The sequence below is a fragment of the Marmota flaviventris genome, chromosome 2 (assembly GCF_047511675.1).
Source record: "Marmota flaviventris isolate mMarFla1 chromosome 2, mMarFla1.hap1, whole genome shotgun sequence".
Taxonomy (NCBI): Eukaryota; Metazoa; Chordata; class Mammalia; order Rodentia; family Sciuridae; genus Marmota; species Marmota flaviventris.
The window spans coordinates 188,825,548-188,848,999 of record NC_092499.1 but is presented as its reverse complement, the minus strand read 5'-3'; the positions used below and the strand labels follow the sequence as shown (position 1 = coordinate 188,848,999).

Genomic DNA, 23,452 nt, shown 5'->3' with positions numbered 1-23,452 from the left:
GGGCTCCGGGGAGGGGCGGGGCATGGTGGGCGGGGCCTGGGAGCGGGCGGGGCGGGGGCGGGGCCGGGCCCGGTAAAGAGCAGCGTGGCGGGCAGCCGGCTGTGAGGGCCACCGGGAAGGGGACCTGCCACTGAGCCAGAGGAAACCCACCGGCCTTCGGCGGAAGGAGCAGCACCGGGACGCACGCTTGGCACCATGACCCAGAGGCCCACCTTCGACAAGCCCAAAGTGAGCGCGGGCCGGGGCTCTGGGTTCGGGTCTGGCTCCCGATCTGTCCCGGGGTTTAGGGGGCCCAGCCGCAGGCGTGCTCACCCCACAAGCACCCCGGAGCTCCTGCGGGAGCTTTCTTTCCTAGGATCAAGTCTCGGCTCGCCTCCGGGTGTTCAATGGGCGGCAATGAGGCAGGGAGCGTCCAGGACCCGCGGGCGTCCCTGGCCGGCCTGCGGTTCTGCTTCTGCCCCTGACCTGTTCTCGAGTCTCAGCCTCCCCGTCTGCCAAATGCGCGCCTCGCGTCGCAGCACTGAGCAGCTGTGTGAACGTAGGCACGGGCTTGGCGTCTCTGAATCTCAGCGTTATCGTAGTCCTGAGGTCTATGTCTGTAGGCACCTAGCTTTGAGCCAGGGCGCACTGAAGATCAAAGCAGCAGTGAACTTTATAATGGCTTTCCCCGCGCCAAGGAGCCCAGGTTTGTGGATGCCCCCATGGGATGAACCCTGAGCCAAGCCAGGAAGGGGAGGGAAGCGAGCGCGGCGCGCCCCTTCCTATGCTGAGGCCAAGGGACTGAGGAACCTGGGCTTCGGGCTGCAGTAGGATTCACTGGGGCCAGGACAGGGCCCCTGGCCCCAAGGGAGAGCCCCTGCTCTCTCCGCCCACCAGTTGTGGGGTCTTTGTGGCGTCTTGGGAACAGCGGGGAGTCAGGGTGGGTCCGAGTCAAACTTGGCCTGCTTTGCAGCCCTACAGATTCTGTATGGGGAGGGGCGGGTCCCAAGAGTCCACCAAGTCCTGCGAATCAGCCAATAGGGTGTTGAGACTGAGAAGCCTGGGGACCTAGTCAACTGCAGCTGGTCTCAACTTATCCAAGAGAGGACAGCAGATATCACAAAAATTTTAGTGAGAATCATGGGGGACAGGGGGAGGAGATAGGAGCAGGCAGGCCTGGACCCCATTATTGATGCCCCCACCACAGAGAAAATGCTCCACTACACCCTGTCAGAAGTAAGGAGTGTCGGTACAGCCTTACTGCCCCAACCCAGGCCTCCATAGCGTCTTGTCTAGAAGCCCCTGCCCATCATTGCTGCTCATCAGTGCATTTTGCCTTTGAAGGCATTTATTTTTTATTTTTAAAATGTTTATGCTTTAGATTCCTTCTACCCTTGGGCTGCCAACCCCCATACCCTGATGTGAATCTAAAGGAATAATGGTGAAGCACCTCCATTGGGTGTGAGGTGGAAATTATGGAGCCAATAACAAGTGACACTTCTATAGTGTTTGGTATGTGCACCAATTTTGTATCAGTCCTATAGGGAGGCCTCATACTGTGGTTCAAGTTCTGGGGTGTCATCCAGTCTCCTCATCTGATTCCTACTGGCAGGTCATTTCTTCCCTCTGAGCCTCAGTTTCCACATCTGGGGAATAGGGCACCATTTGCTTTCATGGGTGTCTGGATGCTTGAGAGTAAAGATGGCATGTCACCTGCCATGTCTGAGATATGACAGATCTTGTGTCATTGAGCTGGCAAGAGGGCAGGGAAGGAGATGCTGTGACTGGGCCTTCCTGTGGGTGATCAGATAATAAGTATGACCACTCGTTATCACAGGAGACACTTACCGAGGGCTGGTTTTTCTGTGCCAGGCACCAGCCTAAACAAAATAACTACAAGAATTTATTGGATACTGGCAATGACCCTGTGAAGCAGCCAGACTCATCCCCATTTAGAGATGAAGAACAGGCACAGAGAACTTAACTAGGCCCGAGTTCAAAGCAGCTGAGTTGAGATCTGAGACCAGGGAAGGTGGCTTTGAAATTCTGTGCCCCTAACCACCTCTCCTGAGCTCCGTTTTTGGGATCCTTGGGGATGGGGATGCTGGTATCTAGGTATAGACATCTGGGAGAGGAGCATTTGCTGCATTCTTTAGCTTCTCAAACCTGTCACTCGCTGGGGCCCAGGACCTGGCCAGCTTTAAGAGTGCAGCATGGGTGGTACTTTTCAAACTTCATGTGCACCCAAATCAACTGGCTTTGAGTGTTTGCATATTTGGGCTCTGGTTGGGGACGTCTGCCTCTGGTCTACAGACACCTGTAAGAAGCAAGGCCCTCGGATGTGGCTATCCCATTTGATTATCATTCCAACAAATGCTTCCCAAGAACTTTCTGGGCAGTGGAGAAGGAGGCGAGGGGGTAGATGTATGTCCCTTATCACTCTTTGTTCCCAGGAAGCAGGGCTAGAAAATCCTGTGGTCCTCAGGTGTTATTTGTCTGGAGGGCAGGCCTGACCACACACCATTTCTGTAATTATAACAATGGCTGTCCTGTGAGTGGCCTTGGGTACCCTCTGGCAATTTTTCCTCAGAATTCTGGATGACCAACAAGGCAGATGTCTTCATCCCCATTTATAGATGAAGAAACTGAGACCTATAGAGATGAGGGAACTTGCCCAAGGCTACACAAAATCTGAGCACCTTGAAGCTATAGACTGGCATGTGAAGCGCCCAGGCTGCGGAGGGGCTATGCTATCTCTTCCCCATGCAGAGGGATTGAGACTACCTGAAGCACCAGTGTGCTTTTTCTTTCACACACTTAAGTATCTACTCAGTATCAGGCACAGTTCTAACTGCTTTGCATATGTTAACTCATTACATGCTCACATAGCCTTACATATGAGGAAACTGACTGAGAGAGGGGAAGGAACTTGCCAAAGTCACACAGCCAGAAAGCAGCAAAGCTAGATTTGAACCCAGATGGACCTAAAATCCAAGTGAATGCTATTAACTGTTTTCTGTTTTGCTACATTGTCATCCCCACTTTGTAGGTGTGGGGCGGGGGGAGTGGAGGGAGGAAGGAGGGTGTGGGCAGAGAAATTAGAATCAGGGTGGCAACTTGGCCTTGCACTTCAGATACACCAGGGTTGAATACCTGCCTCACCATTACATCCTCAGATAGGCAAGTCCTGAACCTCAGCTACTTCTTCCATAAAGTGGATTGAAAAATACCAATGTCTTTCTGGGCTTGGGAGCACATACCTGTAATCTGGCTTTAGGAGGCTGAGGCAGGAGGAACATAAGTTTGAGGCCAGCCTGGGCAAGTTAGTTGATCCCCAGTACCAAAAACAAAAACAACAAAAGCAAACAAACAAAAAATCCAAAACACAATGTCCTGGGGTTCTTGGGGAAAACTGAGGTGCCAGTGTTTCTTCTGCAGTGATTGGCAGGCCCTCGGGTGTGTGTGTCCTAGCTGTAGGGTCTTTGGAAAGCCTCCCCACCCACAGAATGGCACTCCTTTGTGACCCTGTGACAAAGCCTCTGATTGCTCTTGTCTTGGTTCTCAGTGCCTTTCAGTAACCAGAGCCACCTGTCAGAACAAATAGGCCACCAGGACAGCCTGCCTACTATGGGGATGGTTGCTGGGAGGAGAATGAAGGAGACTGGGTTTCATTAAAGCCTTTTGTTTGACAGAAAAGGACAAGGACCGGAGAGGGGAATTGACCCGTGGGTACACAGGGAGGCAAGGAGGCCAGCCAGCCTCATGATTCCACCTCCAACCTCAGCATGGTGTGGTGGGGGAAGCTGGGAGGACTTGTCCTCCCGCCCAGGCATTCTGAGATGATTTCTATCTTGCCCCTCTCAGGATGCTTGGGTGGGAGGACAAGTCGGGGAAGGTGACAGTATGGTCTGACCTTGGACCATAGTGGTATGGGGGAGCCCAAGGTGAAGTTTGATGGTGCTGAGGGAGGTTCACCCTCACCCCTAAGTGCACCAAGGTCCCAGAGCAGCTGTGGGGGCAGATAGCCACTGTGGTTTTGGTGCCTGTAATCTGGCTTTAGGAGCTGAGGGAGGTAGAAGAACTGAGGATTTGATCTTGAGCCCTAGACAGGGCCTGGGTTGCCCAGGTCTGAGTCCTGATCTCCCATTTATTAGCGAGGGAATTTGAATAAGCTACTTCACCGTGCCTCCGTTTTCCCCGTAAGATGGGAATTTTACCCACAAGCATCTCACAAACCTCAAGCCTGGGCTCAGCATGGACGCCAGGGCTAGCTGCTGTTGATTAGTGAGCAGCAGCAGCAGCTGCAGCCTAGTTGTGAGTCGTGCTGCTTGACTTTCCCATGGTATACCCAGCCCTGGCCTCGCAGGGTGCGGGGGGCTTGTTGCAGCAGTGAAAACTTTTGGATTTAGGGTCAAAACAATTTCTGGCCGTGGTATCCATTAGTCTCTGACACTCATAAGTCTTATGTTGATCTCTCTAAGGCTCAGTCTGGTCACCAAAAAAGTGGGAGTAACTGGGTTATTTCTAGACTGTGGCCCCACATAGTTTCCCTTAAGCAGAAAGCACATCTTGCCATCTGGGAAACCTCTGGGGAGGCTCACGGCAGCAACAGAGAGCTCAGCCAGGCCGCAAGGGACTGCTCGGCCAGCACCTTCTACTCTGTATCTAGCAGCTGCAGAAGCCCAGAGTGGGCTGAGCATGAAGGGCTTCCTGGAGGAGGCAGGGCTGAAACTGTGTGTGGACCCAGGGCTGCTGTCTCCTGAACTGCCCCCCAAAAAAATTCAGTTGAGAGACCATGGGGGCATGAGGCACTGACCCCTGGCACCACCCAGCTTGTTGTCAAGAACAGAGTTGGGAAGAAAGGGCTTGTAGCTGGCAGTCGGCACCTGGGGCTCGTCTAGGTTCTGGCTGCAGTGCTGAGGTCCCCAGGGCTGGTCAGGCCCTGACTGGATTCTTTACCAGGCCCAGGTGGGAAGTCAGTCCCTTCCTTACAGCAGAGAGAGGACCTGGCATTGCAGACGTGGCGCAGGGGAGGAGATGGCAATCACTGGTTCATTTGAGCATGTTCTGTAGAGCCAGGTGCTGTGCCAGCACTGAGGGTACAGCAAGATGACACAGACAAGGTCACTGCCATGGGGGGGGGGGGTGGGGGGGGGAGACAGGTGTGTTATATAAATGAGCCAAAGATCAGTGGATGAGAACAAGACAGAGTTGTTTTGGGGTGGGGGGGAGGGCTCAGAGCCAAGGAGAAGGAGAAGACATCTGATTGTGGCCCGAACTGCTGACCCTGTGGTTGTCAGGAGCCTGAGTCAGACCTGGGAGTATTTGGGCAAGGGGTCCAAGACCTGGGTCCTCACTCTGGCTCTGCCATTGACAACTGGTGGCCTGGGGTGATGCAGGGTGGGAATGCTCCTCCCTGGGCCTCACCTGGCTGGCTCGAATGTCTTGAGACAGACATAGTAAGCATCTGCTGCTAACTGAGGCTGCTTCTCTCTGAGCTGAGGCTGCACTCAGCCCAGGGAAGGTTTCCTGGGCCAGCTGTGGTGAGTGCAGAGGAAGGAGACAGATGTGTTATATAAATAAGCCAAAGGACAGCAGATGAGAACAAGAAAGGAGGGTGAGATTGCTCCCCAGAGAGGTCAGGAGGCCAGGCACAGGCTTGGCAGGAGGACCAGGGAGGGGCTGAGGCCTGTGGGCGGGACTCCAGCTCAGAGGCAGGAGGAGTTGGGTTCCAACCTTGCTCTACCATCATCCATCAATGTGACCCTGGGAAGGCCACTGTGGTCTCCAAGCTGAGCTTGGCCATCACCACGCTGAACATTGTCAGTTGCTGTACCCGAGTGAAGAGAGCCCTGGCTCTCTCTTGCATTGACATTTAAACACTTTTCCCAGAAGTCATCTCACAGATCCTTCGTGCCACCCACAAGGGGGCAAACGGTGTCCCCTTTCCTGTTCACTGCCTGAGTTCCCTGCTCTCAGAGGCTCTGAGGAAGTAGCCCAACTCCCTGTGGTGGCAGGAGCCCCATCTGGGTGGTCCTGCCTGGCAACATCCCCTGTCCCATGACCCCCTTCTCTGAACCTGAACTTCAGTTTCTCCACCCGCCCCATTTTCTCTTGCTGCATGGAGTTTGCAGTGCTGTTCCCTGTGCCTGGAATGTTCTTCCTGCCCCTCCCTCTCCTGCGCGGCCTCACTGGCTCCTCTGCATCCTTCAGCATACTGCAGCTCGAGGCCTGCTTTCCTGGGAGGCCACCACTGGCCTCCAGCTGGGCTCAGTTCTTTGGCCTGTTGCTCTCCATTTAGGGCTATGTTTGTATTTCCTGAGGGCCATCTTGGTTTGACCTGTACATTTATCCATGTGGCATTTGCCTGACCCCTGTCCCCTGTACTGGAAGGCATGTGCCATGGGATCCCCTCCCCCAGCCTCATTTCTCAGCAGCCTCTTACAGCTCTCATTTCTCAGCCTCCATCATCCCCACCAATGTTTAGGGCCAAGTTCAAAGAAAACAAACTTCTCTTGAACCCACATCCACCTCCTGCCCTCTCGCAGGCCATTTGTTTCCCATTCAGGGATAAAATTTATGAAGTAGTCAAAAATTTCTCCATTTTCTCACTCCCCCCCCAGCTCCCTGTTCAGTATGGATTCTGCCCCTGCTTAGGCCTCTCTAGGGCACTTATTCTCAACTTGACTGCATGTTAAAAAAAAAAGGAGTAGATCTTTAAAGAAAGTAGGGCTGGGGTGTAGCTCAAAGGTTCAGCACTTAACTAGCAGGTGGAGGAGACCTGGGTTCAGTCTGCAGCTGAGCCTTTTGTTCACTCACACAAACACACACACACACACACACACACACACACACAAGCTAGGCCTGAGCCCACCCCCAGGATCGTGATATGAGTGATCTAGGGCTCGAGCATTTGTGACTTTCTAAAGGTCCCCTGGTGCTCCTAATGGGTTGAAACTACTCCAGGGTCTCCAGTGTCTACATTCTTAAACCAAGGGGTGTTTTTCTGCCCGCATACCCTTGACTTCTGGGAAGGCCTGGCTGTATGTGTTTCCTGTAACAAATTACCACATACCAGGAAGCCTAAAACCACAGAAATTTATTCCCTTATAGTTCTAGAGGCCAGAAGTCCAAAATCAGGGTGGCAGCGGGGCTATTCACCCTCTGAGGACTCAGGGGAAGGGGTCCCATTCTGTCTTTTCCAGCCTCCGACAGCACCAAGTACCCTGGGCATGGCACTGGTCTCTGGCTTGGTGATCACAGTGCTACTTCCTGTGGGGTGCATATCTCTGCCTCTGTGATAAGGACACAAGGTTGTGTCAAGGCCCACCAGGTTATCCAGAGAAAGTACTTTCTCTCAAGATTTTTGAGAGTCCCATATTCTGCCATATAAGGTCCTATTTTACAGGTTCTGGGGATTGGGCTATAGACAGCTTTAGGGGAGTCAGCATCGAGAGCCCACTATGCTGACCTGGTGGGCACTGCTCCCCTTGACGTCCGATGGCCAGGCCCTGCTGCTCATCAGGCAACTCTGTCCCTCCCACTTCTGCCTCCCTGGCTCAGCCCTGGAGTGCTGGCCTGTCAAGGCCTGGGCCTAGGCCCAAGCCTCTCCTTCTTTAACGTGCTGTCTCTGACTGCAGCTGCAGGTGCCCTCTCCCGCCTGGGTCTCAGAGCGCCTTCTGACCCTGGTATCACTCTGTCCGTGAGACAGTTGACAGCAGGTGACCTCCCTTCCCTGAGCCTCTGCTTTCTCAAATGTCTCAAAGGTGGATCCGGCTGAACCAAGCCAGCCATGCCACTCTCCCCACGTCCCGTCCCCATCCTTAGGATCTGGCTGTCTTCCAGGGCTCTCTGCCTTAGGCTGTGGGAATCACCACCCACCGAGGCCTACTCTGAAGTGTTTGTTTCCTTTGACAGCTTTCTGTTCCCATTTTCCCCTGTCTACCTCATGACAGGGGGTCCAAACCTCTCTGTCACCCTCTCCCTCTGGCCAGCTTTGAGCCCTGCATGGCTTCTCCATGGCCTCAGGAGAAAGCCCAGCTCCCTGTGGCTGCAGAGCCTGCCTGGCTGGTCCTGCCCTGCAGTACCCCTCTCCCAGGACCTCCTTCTCTGAACCTGACCTTCAGTTCCCCCATACATCCCATTTTCTCTTGTTCTGTCTGCCCAGAATGTTCTTCCTGCCTTCTTCCCCACTCTTGCCTAGTTAGCTCCTCCGTGTGGAGCTTAGGGCCCGTTTCCCTGGGAGGCCATCACTGCTGGCCTCCAGCTGGGCTCAGTTCAGAATATGGAACTATCTTGCAGGATTTATGCTTGTGTTTCCTGAGGGGCCATCTTGGTTTGAGACTGCACATGTATCCACGTGACATTGGTTTGATACCTCTGTCCCTTGCTGGATCGCATGTGACACAGGAACAAGACTTCATCCCTTTTGCTTTGGTCTGCACCCCTAGCACCCAGCAATGCTACATAATTTTTATTAATTGATTGATTTTTCTGTTCTGGGGTGCTCTACAACCCAGCTGCATCCCCAGCCCTTTTTAATTTTTTTTTTTTTTTTTTTATTTTGAGACAGGGTCTTGTCCGTTGCCCAGGCTGGCCTGGGACTGTGATCCTCTTGCCTCAGCCTCCTGAGTTGTTGGGACTCCAGGTGTGGGCCATCTAACCTGGCACTGTTTTTTAGTGAAAGGTGGCGGTGGGCTCGTGTTTACCTTTTGCTGTGTGTCGCTGTGTGTCAGGTGCTCCAGGTGCATTAATGTGGTTGATCTCATGAAGCCTTAGGAGGAAGGTATAATGTTCTTCCCATTTGAAAGATGAGGTTATGGAGAGGCAGAGAGTGGTGACTTTCTTCAGGTCACACGGGAAGTGAATGGAGAAGCCAGGATGCCAGCTGTCACTGCGTGATGCTCTCAGAATAGTATAACTGCCTCTGTTATATCTTCCCCATAGCCTTATGAGGGTTAAGGATAAGAAAGTAGAGATTCAGAGAGGGGAGGATACTTGCTCTAGGTCACACAGCTGCTTGGCAGATCTCTGGGCTACAGGGTCCTAATGCTGAGTGTGCTTTAGCCAGGGGTGGGAATTAAATTATTTGGTCAGGGACCCAACAGCTAACTTGACCCCAAGTCTGGGTGTGAGGACTGCTGTTCCTCACCAGGTGGAAGACCTCAGGAGAGATCTGAGCACCCTGAGGTCCTGCCTTAGGAGGCTTGGCATCTCTGGTCCTTGCCAGTCCTGTGGGCCCCAGCCAAGTCTCCTCTGTAAGGGCCAGCTCCCTAGTTGCTTCTCTTCCTCACCAAGGCACCTCACTTTCTTATCTGGGCCTCCAAGTTCCAGAGGTGATCCTTTTCTGGTGGAGATGTCAGTGGGGATTTTTTTTTCTTCTTCTCTGGCCTGGGAAGTTTCCTCTCTGACCTGGAATAGGCAAAGTCCTTTAGCCCACGGTCTCCCAGCACCTTCCATGCCTCTTACCAGCTCACAGTGAATGCCCTGGTTGAAAGGCAGGGGCTGTTCCCCTGGGGCCATACCTGAGTGCCACAATGTCTTTTATAAGTCCTTACAATTTTTCTTAGACAAGGCGGTGTCAAGTCCCATTGTTTTTGAATTGAGGAAACTGAGGCTTAGGAGATATCAAGCACCTTGTCTGAGGTTCCACAGCCAGAGAAGGAGCAGCACTAGAGTAAAGCCAGATGGGTGGTCTCCAAGCCCCTGCTGGCTTGTGTCTTGGCTTTGTGTACAAGATGTGAGATGAGACTGAGTCCATGGGGAGTGATCGCCAAGACCACCAAGTATCCAGTACCCTACCTAGAGTACTGGAAAGACCTCATGCTGCTGAATATCAATCCCCCAACTTGGAGCCTGAACTTTTAAATGTGTTACAGGTTCTCACTGTGGTATCTGTAGTCCTTAGCCCTCTCTGCTGAACTTGGATTTGGTTTAGTGAGGTGGCTGAGAGTAGGAGCTATCTGAGAGGTGGCTGGGGCTCAAGGGTTCCCATGGGACCCTGGCTGGCCTTGTGGTTAAGAGCACAATCTTGGGAACTGGCTCTGCCATTGCCTGGCTGGGGTTAGGAGTAGGGCCCTGGGTCATGTGCCTGTTGACATTGCTTGCTCCATGGCCTTGGACAAGAAATTTAACCTCTCTGAACCTCAGTGTCCTCAATTGTGAAAGAGAGATAGCAACTGAGCCCACCCCATGGTGAGGGTTAATTCAAAGCATGTGGTCAGTCAGTGTCCAGGCAGTGGTGGCCAGTGGTCCTCATGGTTGATGTTAACAACCCCTGAAAGTTTCTTCAGGCACCCATGGGTGTTTCCCTCTCTCTTCCCTCTGCCCCTTGCAGGTAGAACTGCATGTCCACCTGGATGGAGCCATCAAGCCTGAAACCATCTTATACTACGGCAGGTAAGTCCATAGCCAGGAGCTGCCTCCCCAGAGGTTGAGGGAGTCCATGGCTCCTCAAAATTTCCTAGAAAAGTCCAGGGTCACTGCTTTTTATGGATCCTTGTGGTAATCAAGCCAGCCCATGGGCAGAAGAAGGTGGTCTGTGGAGACATTTTCTCTCTGTGCACTTGGCCTCTATGGGTTAAGGTCAGCTAGGGCCTCCTTCTGGAGCTGTCTGGGAGATGCCCCCATCCCGCCACTCCTCTCTGCATCCTTCACCTGTTTGCTGCCCACTCACTGTTTGGAGCTGGAAGGACTCAGTTCTCCCCCATGATCTTCAAAAGTTCAGCTCTGGATCTAAACTTGCACGTTCTATCCTGTAAACTAGAATCCTCTCAGGTGTCCAGTCACCTGCCCCCCAGGAGAGAACTAGTGGCCCTTGAGGGTTTGTCCCTGACTCGGGAGCACCTCTTCCACCTCCCCAAGACTGTTCTGGTGAGCCGCTCCCTCCACCTTGGTGTTCTTCCGGTGACCCTTTGCCAGGGAGGCTGCTGGTGTGATTTCCTTAGCTGTGTAACACGGGCACACTGGCATTGCTGGTGCTCCACCCACTCCTCAGCGCTCTGCCTCATCCTCTTGTGAGGTGGGTACTCTGGTGCCCCACTTCATAGGTGAGGACACAGAGCCATGGCAAGTGCAATAGCTTGCCTGGTAAACTCAGGGCAGAGGTTTGAGTAGGAGGTGGACCCCAATCCATGTCCCCCACCATTACACATGCAGCTGGAGGTTTTGGAGAGGTAGCGCAGGAAAATCCACTTAGCTCAGGGCCTCCCGCCCATAAACAGCTCAGGACGATTGTGTTATCAATCAGCACCTCATGGCTCCAGCGAATGGAGTGAATCTTGGGCTTATTTCTGCCTGCCCTTTGCCAACTTGGTGCTGCCAACTATTGCCACAGAGCCCCAGAGGGGTCCTCGGGGTGAGACAATGAGGTTGAATCTAATCACCACTGTGAAGGGGTCAGAGAGCGCTCATTAGCGAAAGCATGAAGGCCAGAGTGCAGGGGCAGGGTGGTGGGGAAACGGAGGGAGGAGTCAGTATGGCGGCTGATCTGATTTCCCGTGTCTCCTGCCACTGCCACCTCTGTGGACCCTGGAGAGAGGGTGGGCAGGTGCCAGCTGGAGTTTGGCCTGGAGTCAGCAGACAGGGGCCTGGATGTGGTTGTGGAGTTGGCAGGGCTGGAAGGGGGAGCCACTGGCCTGTGGCCTGCAGATCCAACCCATGGTGTCTCCTGTCTCGGTGACTCTCTTCTCACTTCTTCTCAGTCTCTTCACGACCTGTCAGCTTTCTCCAAAGCACCACTCCGAACCTGGCCACTCTCTCTTCCTGTTGCTGTCTCTGTCTCTCTCTTGTCCCTTTTATCTTAAAAGTGGGGAAACTGAAGCTTAGGTTATTCCCTTGGCCCTGGGAATAACCTCCCAACTGTGTACAGATGCCTGGTCAAGGCCACCATCAAAGTCATTGTCTTCACACAGTCTGACGGCTCGTTCGCCCACAGGCTCTGTAGGGGCCAGTAACTGGACATGGACCTATGGAGGTGACCTTGGGGCAAGCTGGCCAGCAGTGGGAGACTGGACACTGGGGGTTATCATAGGATGCCAGGCATCTGTCCTCTATATACCAGGACCACACAGAGTCACCTTGTCCCCTACAGTAAACAGCCACAGATGGCTGACTGGCAGGCTGGTGGGCACCCACCTGAACTGGACGGTGCCTAGTGGGTCCCCATAGGGAACTAAGGCTACCAGATAGGAAGGGGCATCTTCACAGGGGCTTGGAGAATAGGCAGTTGTAAGAATAGGCATCTTCAGTGCTAGTGACGCAAATGTGATAGGCAAGCACTCTACCACCGAGCCACCTCCCCAGTCCCTTGAGGTCCCTTGAAAAAAAAAAAATCTTATTTCATGGATGCAGCATCTTCTCAACTCCCTAAGGACATTCCCTCTAGATTTTTTTGTATGTCCTCTTCTCTGCTTTGTTCCCTGAGTGACTTTTATCTGCTCTTGTTTTCTCTCTCGTGTTGGAAGCATTTCCTTGGTTGTCACTTTTCTCTCTCTCTCTCTCTCTCTCTCTCTCCCTCCCTCCCTCCCTCTCCCTTTTTTCTTAAAAGTGGGAAAACTGAAGCCTAGGATGAGCCCTGTGCCAGGGTCTGGGTGGGACAGGAGAAGGAGGCAGGAGCACGTGCAGAAGGAGGCGGCCCTGAGCTGGCACCACCTTCCCATAGTCACAGGGGGGCAGGGACACCATTGGGTAAAGGGGGCTCTGAGCAACAGGGGTATTCTCAGCAGGTTGCCAAGATCCAGCCTGTGCCAGGAGCTGGGGGAAGGAGGGGAAAGAGCTCTACACTGGATGGCCAGCTCATTGAGACCTTCCACCTCAGGAGCTGCCACACACCCCCTCCTAGTGTGCTAGACCAGGCAGGCCACTCTGATGTGCCATCCAGGAGGAGGGTGGAAGGGGAAGTCCTGCCCCAATTTCTGCCTCAGGCATTGTGAGGCTGCAGTTAATGCCCCTGATAACCCCTGCCTGGGCACAGGACCAGCTGGCTCTAGTCACTCCTGGGGCTTGGGAAGAAGTCCTGGGCTGGTCCTGGCACTTGCAGATGCTGGCCCAGCTGGGACGAGGAAGGTATGTGACATGGAGACTTCCACCCCTGCTTGTCACTCTTGAGATCTGCTGACTTCCCCTGGCTTAGGGCCAGAAGGTCTGGGAAGAATTCCAGTCCTGATTCTATAGGGGCTGGACCTCAGTTTTCCCATCCGTCTGAGGGAAGGAGTTGGATGGAGAGTCCCTGGGTTTCCTGCTAGGCTCCGAGTGGAGTCTTCCATCCCACCCCGTCAGGCCTGGCTGGATCCTCCACCCTCACTGTCTTCTTCTCAGGAAGCGAGGGATCGCCCTCCCAGCTAACACGGCAGAGGAGCTGCAGAACATCATTGGCATGGACAAGCCCCTGTCTCTGCCAGAGTTCTTGAGCAAGTTTGACTACTACATGCCTGCTATCGCGTGAGTCAGCCCAACCCACGGGACCCAGGGCAGTGTGCATCTCTGTGCCTAGCACCAGGTCTAGGCCTCAGCCTCTGGGAACCACAGAGGGGCCTTTTGGACACATCTCTCCAATGTCTTTGGGCCTTGGTTGTCCCTTCTGAAAAGTGGATGTGATGAATGGAAATGCCTGCAATGTCTACAAAAAAGTGGCAGAATATGGGAGTTAAGAACGCTGATGCTAATCTCAGACTCTGGGGTGGAGTAACAGCAATATTGGGCAGTTACCTTCTTTGGGCCTCAGTTTTCCCATGTGTATAATAGGGCTAGCATTTGGAAGGGACCCAGCACTGTCCTCAGCAAATCCTTCTCACTTGGAAGATTGGAAGATAATTACTCCCTCTGTAGACACCAGGCACTGGGGCCTGTGTAGTGTAGCTCTCATTGCTTCCTTTTTTTTTTTTTTTTTTGCAGAACTAGTGGTAGAACCCAGAGGCACTCTATCACTGAGCTACATTCCCAACCTTTTTTAAATTTTGAGTCAGGATGTCACTGAATTGCCCAGGCTGATCTTGAACTTGTGATTTTCCTGCCTCAGTCTCCTGCGTAGCTGGGACCACAGGCGTGTGCCACTGTGCCTGACTTGCTTCCATTCTTAACAGCAGAAATCTCTTAGGCAAAGAAGAGTATAATACATGTACAGCTTACAGAATTGGGTTTGACTTTGTAAGTTGTTAGTAGTCCTGCAAGGTAAACATGGCCCTCATTTGCAGAGGCTCTGGGTGGTGAAGGAGCTTGTCAGGACCACAGAACTGGCCAGGGAGAAGCTACAATTGTCACCCTGGTCATGCCTCAATCTTCATTCTGGTCATGCCTCAGTCCTCCTGGCCCGAGGAGAGGGCCCCACAGCAGGCAAGGATCTGTCTTAGCACTCAGTCCTGTAGACTCAGGAGACAAGAGACAGGGTGGGGTGGTCTGGAGAGGCTTCCTAGAGGTGGAAGGGTGGCCATCTGTGAGGGACAGAGGTGTGTGACATCATGCTAGACTTGAGGAAAGCATTGCAAGATGGGCCAGAGAGGAAGGTTGTGAGGTGGCCCAGACGGGCTGCTGAGAGACAAGACAGAGCGCAGAATCCAGGGAAGGCCGAGGTGGGCCCAGGCTGCTGACTCCTTGCTGGAAGCCTCTGGGCTCAGTGTTGAAGGTACCTCTGCCCTCGCCCATGGCCTGGTGAGCAGACATGCAGGGACACGTGTCTCTTCTCCCCACAATACCCCTATGCGGACCACACAGGTGCACAAGCGGAGTTCCGGCCCACACTGTGGTGCCTCATGAGGCCACCATCTCCCATGCCACTGGGCAGCTCCCATCTCACTAGGCAGAAGAGGCAAAAGTACCTGGAGGCCTGAGTTGGGCAGACTGTTAGATACCATCTGTCCAGAGCTGCGTGGTCCATGAAAGTCTGTCCTCCCTGCCCCCATGCCACCACCACAGATGACAGACAGGGAGCCCCATCTGCACCCTATCTAGACCCAGGGAAACAGGTCCAGAGAAGACATGGCGTCAAAGGCCAGCATGCCATGAATCCAGGGCTTCTCTCCTCAGTTCAGGGCCTTGTGTTGTGAGGCGGAGGCTGGCTTCCGGGGCCTGGGTTTGGGGAGGGGTTTGAGGCTCCTTTTTGCATGTCTTGAATCAATGAGTCCGTGGGGAAGCCATGAAAAGGGTCCAGAGGTGGGCATGGGACAGTGCCAGAGAAGTCTCATTGACCCTTTCACATCTAAGCCCCTTCCCTGCCCCAGTTCCCTGTCTTCTGTGTCCTTTGGAGTAAAAGCCAAGGGCCCCCTGTCAAGGGCACAGCCTGTGTGCTCTGGGTCCTTACCTCCTGACCCTCACCCCACCACGTCCCCCGCTTAGTCCTCCCCTGTCCTTGGACACCAGGCACAGTGTGACCTGGGACTTCTGCCCTTGCTGATCCCTCTGCCTAGAACTCAACCTTCTTCACATCTCAGCTCTGATGTCCCTTTCTCAGTGAGGCCTTCCATGACTACAGTCTTGAGAGTCACAGTGGCCTTTTCTGCTTTCTTGGCGTCTGTAGAACTGGCAGCCGTGGGGCCTACTGCACATCATACCCTTGCTGGCCGGCCTCTTGCTGGATAGCGGCCTCTACGGGACAGGGACCTCCCCTCCTACCCACAGCACACCCAGGGCCTAGGACCATGTGGCCACAGTGCGGGGACTCAACACCCTCTTGGGGAACGAATGAGTGCTAGCTGTGGGGAGGGGCAGTGGCCAGGTGTGTGGGGGCGAGTGAGCAGCCTCCTCCCTAGGGCAGGTCTGAGGCCCAGGGCCCTGGCCTGTCCCTGGAGGAGCCAGCTTCCTGCCTCCTCTGCCTTCAGGACCCCTCCTCCCAGACAGGGCACACCTTCCCATCTGGGCTCTCAGGCCCTGACCTTCCCTTACTAACCCTTATGTTCCACTCTTCTTGGTGAAAACTTCCAGGTAGGCACAGTTCTCTGGCGTTTGGTCAATGCTCACGAAGGCCCTTGCAGGTGGGTTTATGCCTCACTTCTGGAGCCAATACTCGGCAGCAGCCACCAAAATACTTTTAGCATTTGTGGGCTCTGCTCCAAGCACTGGCCTAGGTGAGGTTTATGATATTGAGCTCATCTGTCTTCATGATAACTTTTGATGTGTCAGAGAGGGTGACTAACCAGAGTCACACAGCAGATAAGTCCATGACCAATTCTCAGGCTCCCGCAGCTTATGGAGACTAGATTCTAGTAGGGGAGACAGGAGTGGCTTCTAAAAGCCATGTGATAAATAATCTCAAGTTTGGTAAGGCCTGTGGAGAAAAATGAAGCCAAGGGGAGGGGTGAAGATTGACAGAGGACCCTCCTATAAGCTGGTGGTCAGGGAAGGCCACTCAGGCCAGGATGCTATAAAAGGAGGGAAGAATTACAGGATGGGCCAGGGCAGGGGACTTGCCCTCTGGTGGAGGGGGCTGCTACCCAAAGGCCTGAAGTGGAAATGACCAAGTTTGACTGCCCTTGGCCAGAAAGAAGATCTGGTGGCCTCAGAGAGTGGGTGAGAAGGAAGACGCTGCGAAGCCTGGCGAGACCCAATCGTGCCTGTGGGCTGGGCGTGAATTTGGAGTTCACTCCTCCTGGCTGGAGGAGAGGAGCAATATTCTTTGATTCCCTTTTTGTCTTTGTGGTGCTGGGAATAGACCTAGGGCCTGGGGGAAAGTAGGCAGGTGTTCCACCCCTGAGCTGCACCCCAGCCCCAGCTCCATTTTCAAAAGCTTGCTCCAGAGGCTGTGTGGAGAGTGGGGTGCAAGGTAAGCATGGAGACAGGCCAGCCAGCGGCCACAGGTGAAACCAGGGTAGGCGTGGCTTGGAAGTAGAGCTGCAGGTCTGGGATCCTACCCAGCAGACGCCCAGAGCTTGCAGCTGGGGAATGAGGGATTGGGGGCCAGAAAAGGTTGGGGTCAGCTTCATTTGTTCCTGGAGCTCCCAAGGGGCTGGTCCCAACCCTGTTCTTCCCTTCCCAGAGGCTCCAGAGAAGCCATCAAAAGAATTGCCTATGAGTTTGTGGAGATGAAGGCCAAAGAGGGCGTGGTGTATGTGGAGGTGCGCTACAGCCCACACCTGCTGGCCAACTCCAAAGTGGAACCAATTCCCTGGAACCAGGCTGAGTGAGTGACAGCCCGGGGGGGGGGGGGGGGGGCGCTGGGCTGAGGGTGTCTGTGCCACCAATCTGAGGTCAGAGGGCAGGACCACTGGGAGCTCCTGAACTTGATCTTGGTCTTGATCCATGGCCTCATGAAGATAAGCTTAACTTGGCCATAGAGATATGGTCCCCCTCCCTCACCTGGAGGTTCATGATTTACTCTGGACAAAAGTGTTGGCTGTGTCTCACGCCCATGGCTCTGGATGCAGGCCTGCTGTCAGGGCAGGCTCACCCACTTAGCCAGCAGCTCTAAGGGTCCTGCTCAGTCCCCTAGTAGGAATGAGTCTGGCCTGTTCTTCCCCCACACTGGGCCCCCGGGGATTTAGAGTGACATCATGAAGCCCGCTTGCCCCACCTTCAGAGCCTCGAATCTGATCCCTGTGGAAGGCAATAATCCCCAGGCTGAGCTTCGTCATGCTCTCTCTCCACCAGAGGTGGAGAGGGGTGGCCTACACCCCCACACCGGGATCTAGAAGTGCCCAGACTGCTCTAAGAAAGCTGGCAGGGGTGCTGGGGCTCGGGGTCGTCTCTGTCTTTCCTCAGAGGAAGTGGGCAGTGGGGGAGACTCCCCACCCCTCGGTAGGGGCTATCCCAGGCCTTCCCTCTGCCTCAGGCTATCACTACTCCTTTCCACACAGAGGGGACCTCACCCCAGATGAAGTGGTGGACATAGTGGGCCAGGGCCTGAAGGAGGGGGAGCAAGACTTCGGGGTCAAGGTGCGATCCATCCTGTGCTGCATGCGCCACCAGCCCAGTGAGTACCATCAGTGCCTGCCCAGCTGCCCACCTGACACTGGCCCCAACCTTCTGCTTGGCCATGGGGCCGTACATGGCCTCCTCTGTGCCCCTACCCCATGGTATCCCATGAGCACATCAGCAGGGTCCTGGAGCTCCCAAAGGCTCCAGAGGCCTCCTAGGCTGGCTCCAAACTTCCTGGTGATACCCTCCTCCCCAGGAAGACCAGACCTTGACAATTATATGACCTGCAGAAAGCTCAAAACCAGAGGAGCCTGAACAATTGAAAATAAACAGCCCATAGTTCTCCCATGAGACCCTGTGGGCCCAGCCTCATCCTGTCCAGGCCACAGAACCCTTGCATGGGCCTGATTTCTGGGATTGCTGAGAGGACACCCTTGTCCCTGAACCTGATCAAATCTTTAGGGCTTTAGCTTCTTGGAGCAGAGCCCCATTGTGTGCCCTTAGGCAGGCAGGTCATGTCACCTCCCTGGGCCTCAGTGACATGTTATCACAAGAGGATCATGCTCGTCTCATCCCTCCACTGTAAGAATCTGTGGGAACAAAGCCAAGGGTCAGTGCCAACCTGCAGGGCCCACCCTGGGCAGCGATTCACATGCCTTGTCTCTAGCCCTTGCAGCAGCTCTGAGGTGGAACTACCGTGGTTTATTCCCATCTGACAGATGGGAAACCGAGGCAGAGAAAGGCGAAGCCTCTTGGCCCCTCAGGAAGGCACAAAGCCCCGAGTTAAATCCAGAACTGTGTGGTTCTGAAGCTTGTGTTCATTTATTCTTTGTCAACATAACAAAACGACGACAGGCTGAGGGTAACTCATGCATTCGTGGTATGGCTGGCAATACCAGTGTGAGTTGCATTGGAGATACAATGTTAAGCTCTGTGTCATCCCCTTTAATTGGAGGGACTGATTGGCATTGAGTGGGGGAACAGCTCAGACTCTGTCCTTGGTACTTTATACATGGCCTCGGCAAAGCCTCACCAGGCCCCTGTGCAGAGGTGGTGGGTTCTCTCTGGGAAGGGAGGAGTCCGAGGCGCCGAGCAGTGCAATTTGACAAAGGCCATGTGGTTGACTCAGCAGCCAGGATTTGAGACAAGACACTGGGATCTTTGTCCTGTGCTAGCCTCCGATGGGTGCATAGGACAGCAGGTAGGAGGGCTGAGGGATCCCGCTCCACCATGCTGCTGATGGAGCCCTGTTGGGCGTCTCGCCACAGACTGGTCCCTGGAAGTGGTGGAGCTGTGTAAGAAGTACCAGCATCATACTGTGGTGGCTATCGACCTGGCTGGTGATGAGACCATCAAAGGAAGCAGCTACTTCCTGGGGCATGTGGAGGCCTACGAGGTGGGCCCGTGGAAGGGGAGGCTGGCCCTGGGTGAGCTTGTAGGAAGAACTCACACAGATGGGGAGTGTGGGGCCTGCTGCATCCCTGAATGTGTCTTGGCTGGGCTGGGGGCTTGGGATTGGGTATAAAGGAAAGTCCTATGTAGCACTGAAATCTTGTGTTTAAACCTGCATCTGCCTATGATTTGCTGTGTGACTTTGGGGCAAGACTGTCTCTTCTCTGAGTCACTGTTTCCTTGGTTCACACTTGCTGGTTGGCCTTTGTCCTGCTACTTAGCTCTTCTGAGCTTGTTTCCCCTTGGTAAGTTGGGTGTTATAATACTATGACTCTCAGATGGTTTATACAAACCATTTCAAACAGTTCCCAACACATGGTAACTGTGGAAGAACTGAGAGCCACAAGCACTTAGATGGTGATTGGGGGAATCAAGACCAGGCTGCCCAGTGCTGTAGAAGCAGCTCAGCCTGGTGGTGGGGACAGTTCAACCTGCCCATACTCAAACACAAAGTGCAGCGAAGGGTGGGCCTGTGGGCCGCCCCTGACTGGCTCTTCCCCTTCCAGGAGGCGGTAAGGAGCGGCATCCACCGCACCGTCCATGCCGGAGAGGTGGGCTCTGCAGAGGTGGTCCGAGAGGTGAGAGCCACTGGCCCTGGAGTGGCCCTTGTTCCCTGCCTCCCGCCACCCTCTCTCCCTACTCAGCTCCATCTGCTGCTCCACAGGCTGTGGACACACTCAAGACCGAGAGGCTGGGACATGGCTACCACACCCTGGAGGATGAGGCCCTCTACAACAGGCTGCGGCAGGAAAACATGCACTTTGAGGTGAGGGGGCCAGCAGGTAGGGGGAACCGGCCTTGGCTGTCCCATCCCCTCCTGGACAGAGCAATAGAAAGCCAGGAGAGTAGGTCTGGGGTTGTGGCTCAGTGGTAGAATGCTTGCCTAGCATGTGTGGGGCACTGGGTTCGATCCTCAGCACCACATTAAAAAATTTTTAAATAAAGTTCTTTAAAAAATGCAAAACAATGGTTTAAAAAAAAAGAAAGAAAGAAAGAAAGCCAGGAGGGTCTCAAGAGCTGAGGAGCAGACTAGCCGGCAGGAGCAGCCAGTGGGTGTTCCAGTGCTAGGCATGGAGGGTTTGTAGGGCTCAGCCACACGGAGACCAGCAAGAATGGTGACCCTGGCCACCCCAGGGTGCAGGGACAGGGTGGCACAGCCTGGGGCTGCCTGCCAGCCACGAACCTGCTCTTGCAGGTCTGCCCCTGGTCTAGCTACCTCACAGGCGCCTGGAATCCAAACACGGAGCACGCAGTCATTCGGTGAGGTCTGGTCCCGGGATCCATTTGATTTTTTTCCTGGGAAGCCAAGGATGGGAAGGCAGTGCAGGGCTGGGGACCGGCCCACACTGTGGAATCCCTTTGGGAAGCAGCTTAGCTGTCCTTACTTTCCACACGGGGAACCTGGAACTCAGATGTGCTAGAACTTGGCTGAGGTTACCCACCTACCCTCTGGCAGAGCTGGGGCCCATAGCTCCCCCAGTCATGGCAGAAAACGCACAACCTGGAGGAAAACTTCCACTCTCTTCTTCCTGGGCCTCCAAGGTCAGTCTTGCCTGTGTACGCTGCTCCTGGGGCCTCAGGGTGCTCTTGGTTCCACTTTCCCGGCTCTCAGGCCAAAGCCCTTCTGTCCTGTGACTGAGTGCTGGGTCGTGGTGTCAGAGAGCCAAGCTGCCTTCCCCTGAGGAGGATGAGGACAGCCATAACTCAGAGTGACTATGGCGGCCAGTGCTGGCCTGCCTGCCACGCTTAGTGAAGGGAAGGAGTGTGTGATGGCGAGGGTCCCCAGCTGGCCCTGGGAATCTGGAGTCGAGGTGCCCCAGTAGGGGCTTTCCGGGGCATGTGGGCAGACAGCCCGCAGGCTACGAAGGCTCAGGAGCCATCTGCACAGTCATGGTGCCTAAAGGGGAAGCAAAGACACCAGGAGATGGTGGAGCCAGAGGCTAGGAGAGAACCCAGGAGGATTCAAGGGGCAGGAAGAAGACACAGGTAGATGGAAAACCAAAAGTGTCAACAAAAATCTAGGGAAAGCACTTCAAGTAGTGTCAAATTCTGCTACAAAAGGGGGTCTGGGTTGTGGCTCAGCGGTACGGCACTCGCCTAGCACCTGCGAGGTTCAATCCTCAGCACCACATAAAAAAATAAATAAAACAAAGGTATTAAAAAACTAAAAAAGAAGTCAAATAAGGGAACAGCTAGGAAAACTCCATTACATTTAATAAGTCAGGGGTCAGGTCAGGGATGCTGCCAACAGGGGAGTGGAGGGAGGGGACTGAGGACTGGTTGGGGAAGGGTGTGGAGCACCGTCCCTGAGCATGGGCAGGAGGATGGTGGCTGGAGGGCCACTGCTTTCTCAGCGCCCCCAGCCCCCACTCCCCCTGCTCTCCCATCAGGCCCTTCCTCTGCCTGGCTGGACTGATGGGATACATTAGGGTCTTAAGTTGCTAGTTAGGTGGCTTTGGACAAAGTCCCCTGAGCTCTGTGATGTGTTTCCTACTCTACCAGAATATGCTCCTTCAGGTCTAAGGCTGTGACGATCAGTGGGGGCTGGGAACCAATATGCAGGGACCATTCACAGGAGAGTGAGGAGGCTCTTCTCCCTCCCTCACCCCAGGTTCAAGAACGACCAGGCCAACTACTCACTCAACTCAGATGACCCGCTCATCTTCAAGTCCACCCTGGACACTGACTACCACATGACCAAACAGGACATGGGCTTCACCGAGGAGGATTTTAAGCGACTGGTGAGTGGTTGTGAGCTGTCACTCTTGCCCTGGGCCTCAGGGCTTTGTAAGGCCTGCAGGTCATGTCCAGGGCTTGGGACCCCCCAGGGAGTGGGAGTGGGTTTGTTGATGGGAGTCCACCATAAGCCAAGCCTACTGCCAGCTGCCTTCTGCAGAGGGACACCTTGGTGGTGGAGTCTTGGGTTTAGCCTCTGCTTGGGCCGAGCATCTTCAAAGGCTCCCTTCCCCAGAATGGTGTGCCTAGCTGTAGAAATGTGTTCTTAGATCCCAGGCTGAGCCCAGGATCTGGGGACACGATGCCATTACTCCCTGCAAGGGTCTCTGGCCCCACACTTCCAAGGATCTCCCAGTCTCCAACCTTCTCCGCACATCCTGTATCATGTAGTGCCACTTTAAGAACACTCTGCTCTGCCACTTGCTGCCATGTGACCCAGGACAAGCCCTTCCCCTGAGCTTCCCTGCCCATGCTCTAAGGAGGATGGATTACCAGTAGGTTGCCAAGGGCTCCCTTCCTTGCTGTCTGGTTCTATATGGTCTGTCACCCTGGCCCTTCTAGAACATCAATGCAGCGAAGTCCAGTTTCCTCCCAGAGGATGAGAAGAAGGAGCTCCTTGACCAGCTCTACAGAGCCTACAAGATGCTGCCACCTGCCTCTGGTATGCTCCTATCTGGGCAACTGCCTTACCCTGGCTCTACAACTTTCTGTGACTTCTACTAAGAACCCTTCTTCTCTCGGGCAATAAAAAGAATGGGCAATGAGTGCCTGGCTCCTGGGCTAGGGTTGGTGACAGCTTCAACTGATGGGTTTATTTCTGTAGAGCCAGCCCAAGGGCAGACTTGTGAAGGCCAGTCCCAAACTCCAGGCATCTCTAAGGCTGTCTAAAGCCAAAGCCCAGGAGTTTTGGACCAGATCCTGGCTCATTCTGCTCCCTCCTTCCTGTGGCCTTGGAAAGGCATCTACTTATTCTCTTTGCCATCTAAAGAAGGGAGCTCCTTCCTGGTTTTGGAGTTCTCTGAGTTTTACAGTATCCAGGGACTGTGAGTGTTGGCCTGATCTTTCTGCTTCTCTGACCTGACCAGCAGGGCAGAACCCCTGAAGACAGCATGGCCCGCTCTCCAAGCCCTCACCCTGTGGATGGAGTCTTCACAACTCTGGGATCAAGCAACATTCTTACCTGTAATCCTTCCAGGAAGACTGATTTTTAAAGCTACTGATGCTCTCAAGCCTGTATAAACATAGAACTCGGCATGGCTGCATCTCTCTTCTGATTATGTGCCTTGGCCAGGGGCCAGGGCCTTGCCAATGGCATGGATGATTCTGAAACCCTCCCCCTAAGGCAATACTTCCTGAAAATCTGGTGCTCAATAAAGCAGCTGGTGTCTGATATCACACAGCCTGTGGTGTGTGCTGCTGTGGTCTCTGGCCGGTGACCTGA

General features: G+C 54.2%; 1 protein-coding gene across 3 annotated transcripts; it reads left to right on the top strand.

The window, feature by feature from the left end:
• The first annotated feature begins 70 nt into the window (after positions 1-70).
• On the top strand, positions 71-23,406 carry Ada (adenosine deaminase). 3 transcript variants are annotated; one of them, XM_071608951.1, is made up of 12 exons: positions 71-228; positions 10,316-10,377; positions 13,297-13,419; positions 16,946-17,089; positions 17,763-17,878; positions 19,092-19,219; positions 19,782-19,853; positions 19,940-20,041; positions 20,471-20,535; positions 21,887-22,016; positions 22,573-22,672; positions 23,097-23,406. In XM_071608951.1, the coding sequence occupies exons 1-12, from the start codon at positions 196-198 to the stop codon at positions 23,111-23,113; spliced, it is 1,092 nt and encodes a 363-aa protein (XP_071465052.1). In that variant the 5' UTR covers positions 71-195; the 3' UTR covers positions 23,114-23,406. The 3 variants fall into 3 exon arrangements, with proteins under 3 accessions (XP_071465052.1, XP_071465050.1, XP_071465051.1); XM_071608949.1 differs by lacking the exons at positions 71-228; positions 10,316-10,377 and adding an exon at positions 12,909-13,044; XM_071608950.1 differs by lacking the exons at positions 71-228; positions 10,316-10,377 and adding an exon at positions 12,912-13,044 and having other exon boundaries at positions 23,100-23,406.
• Positions 23,407-23,452: the final 46 nt, after the last annotated feature.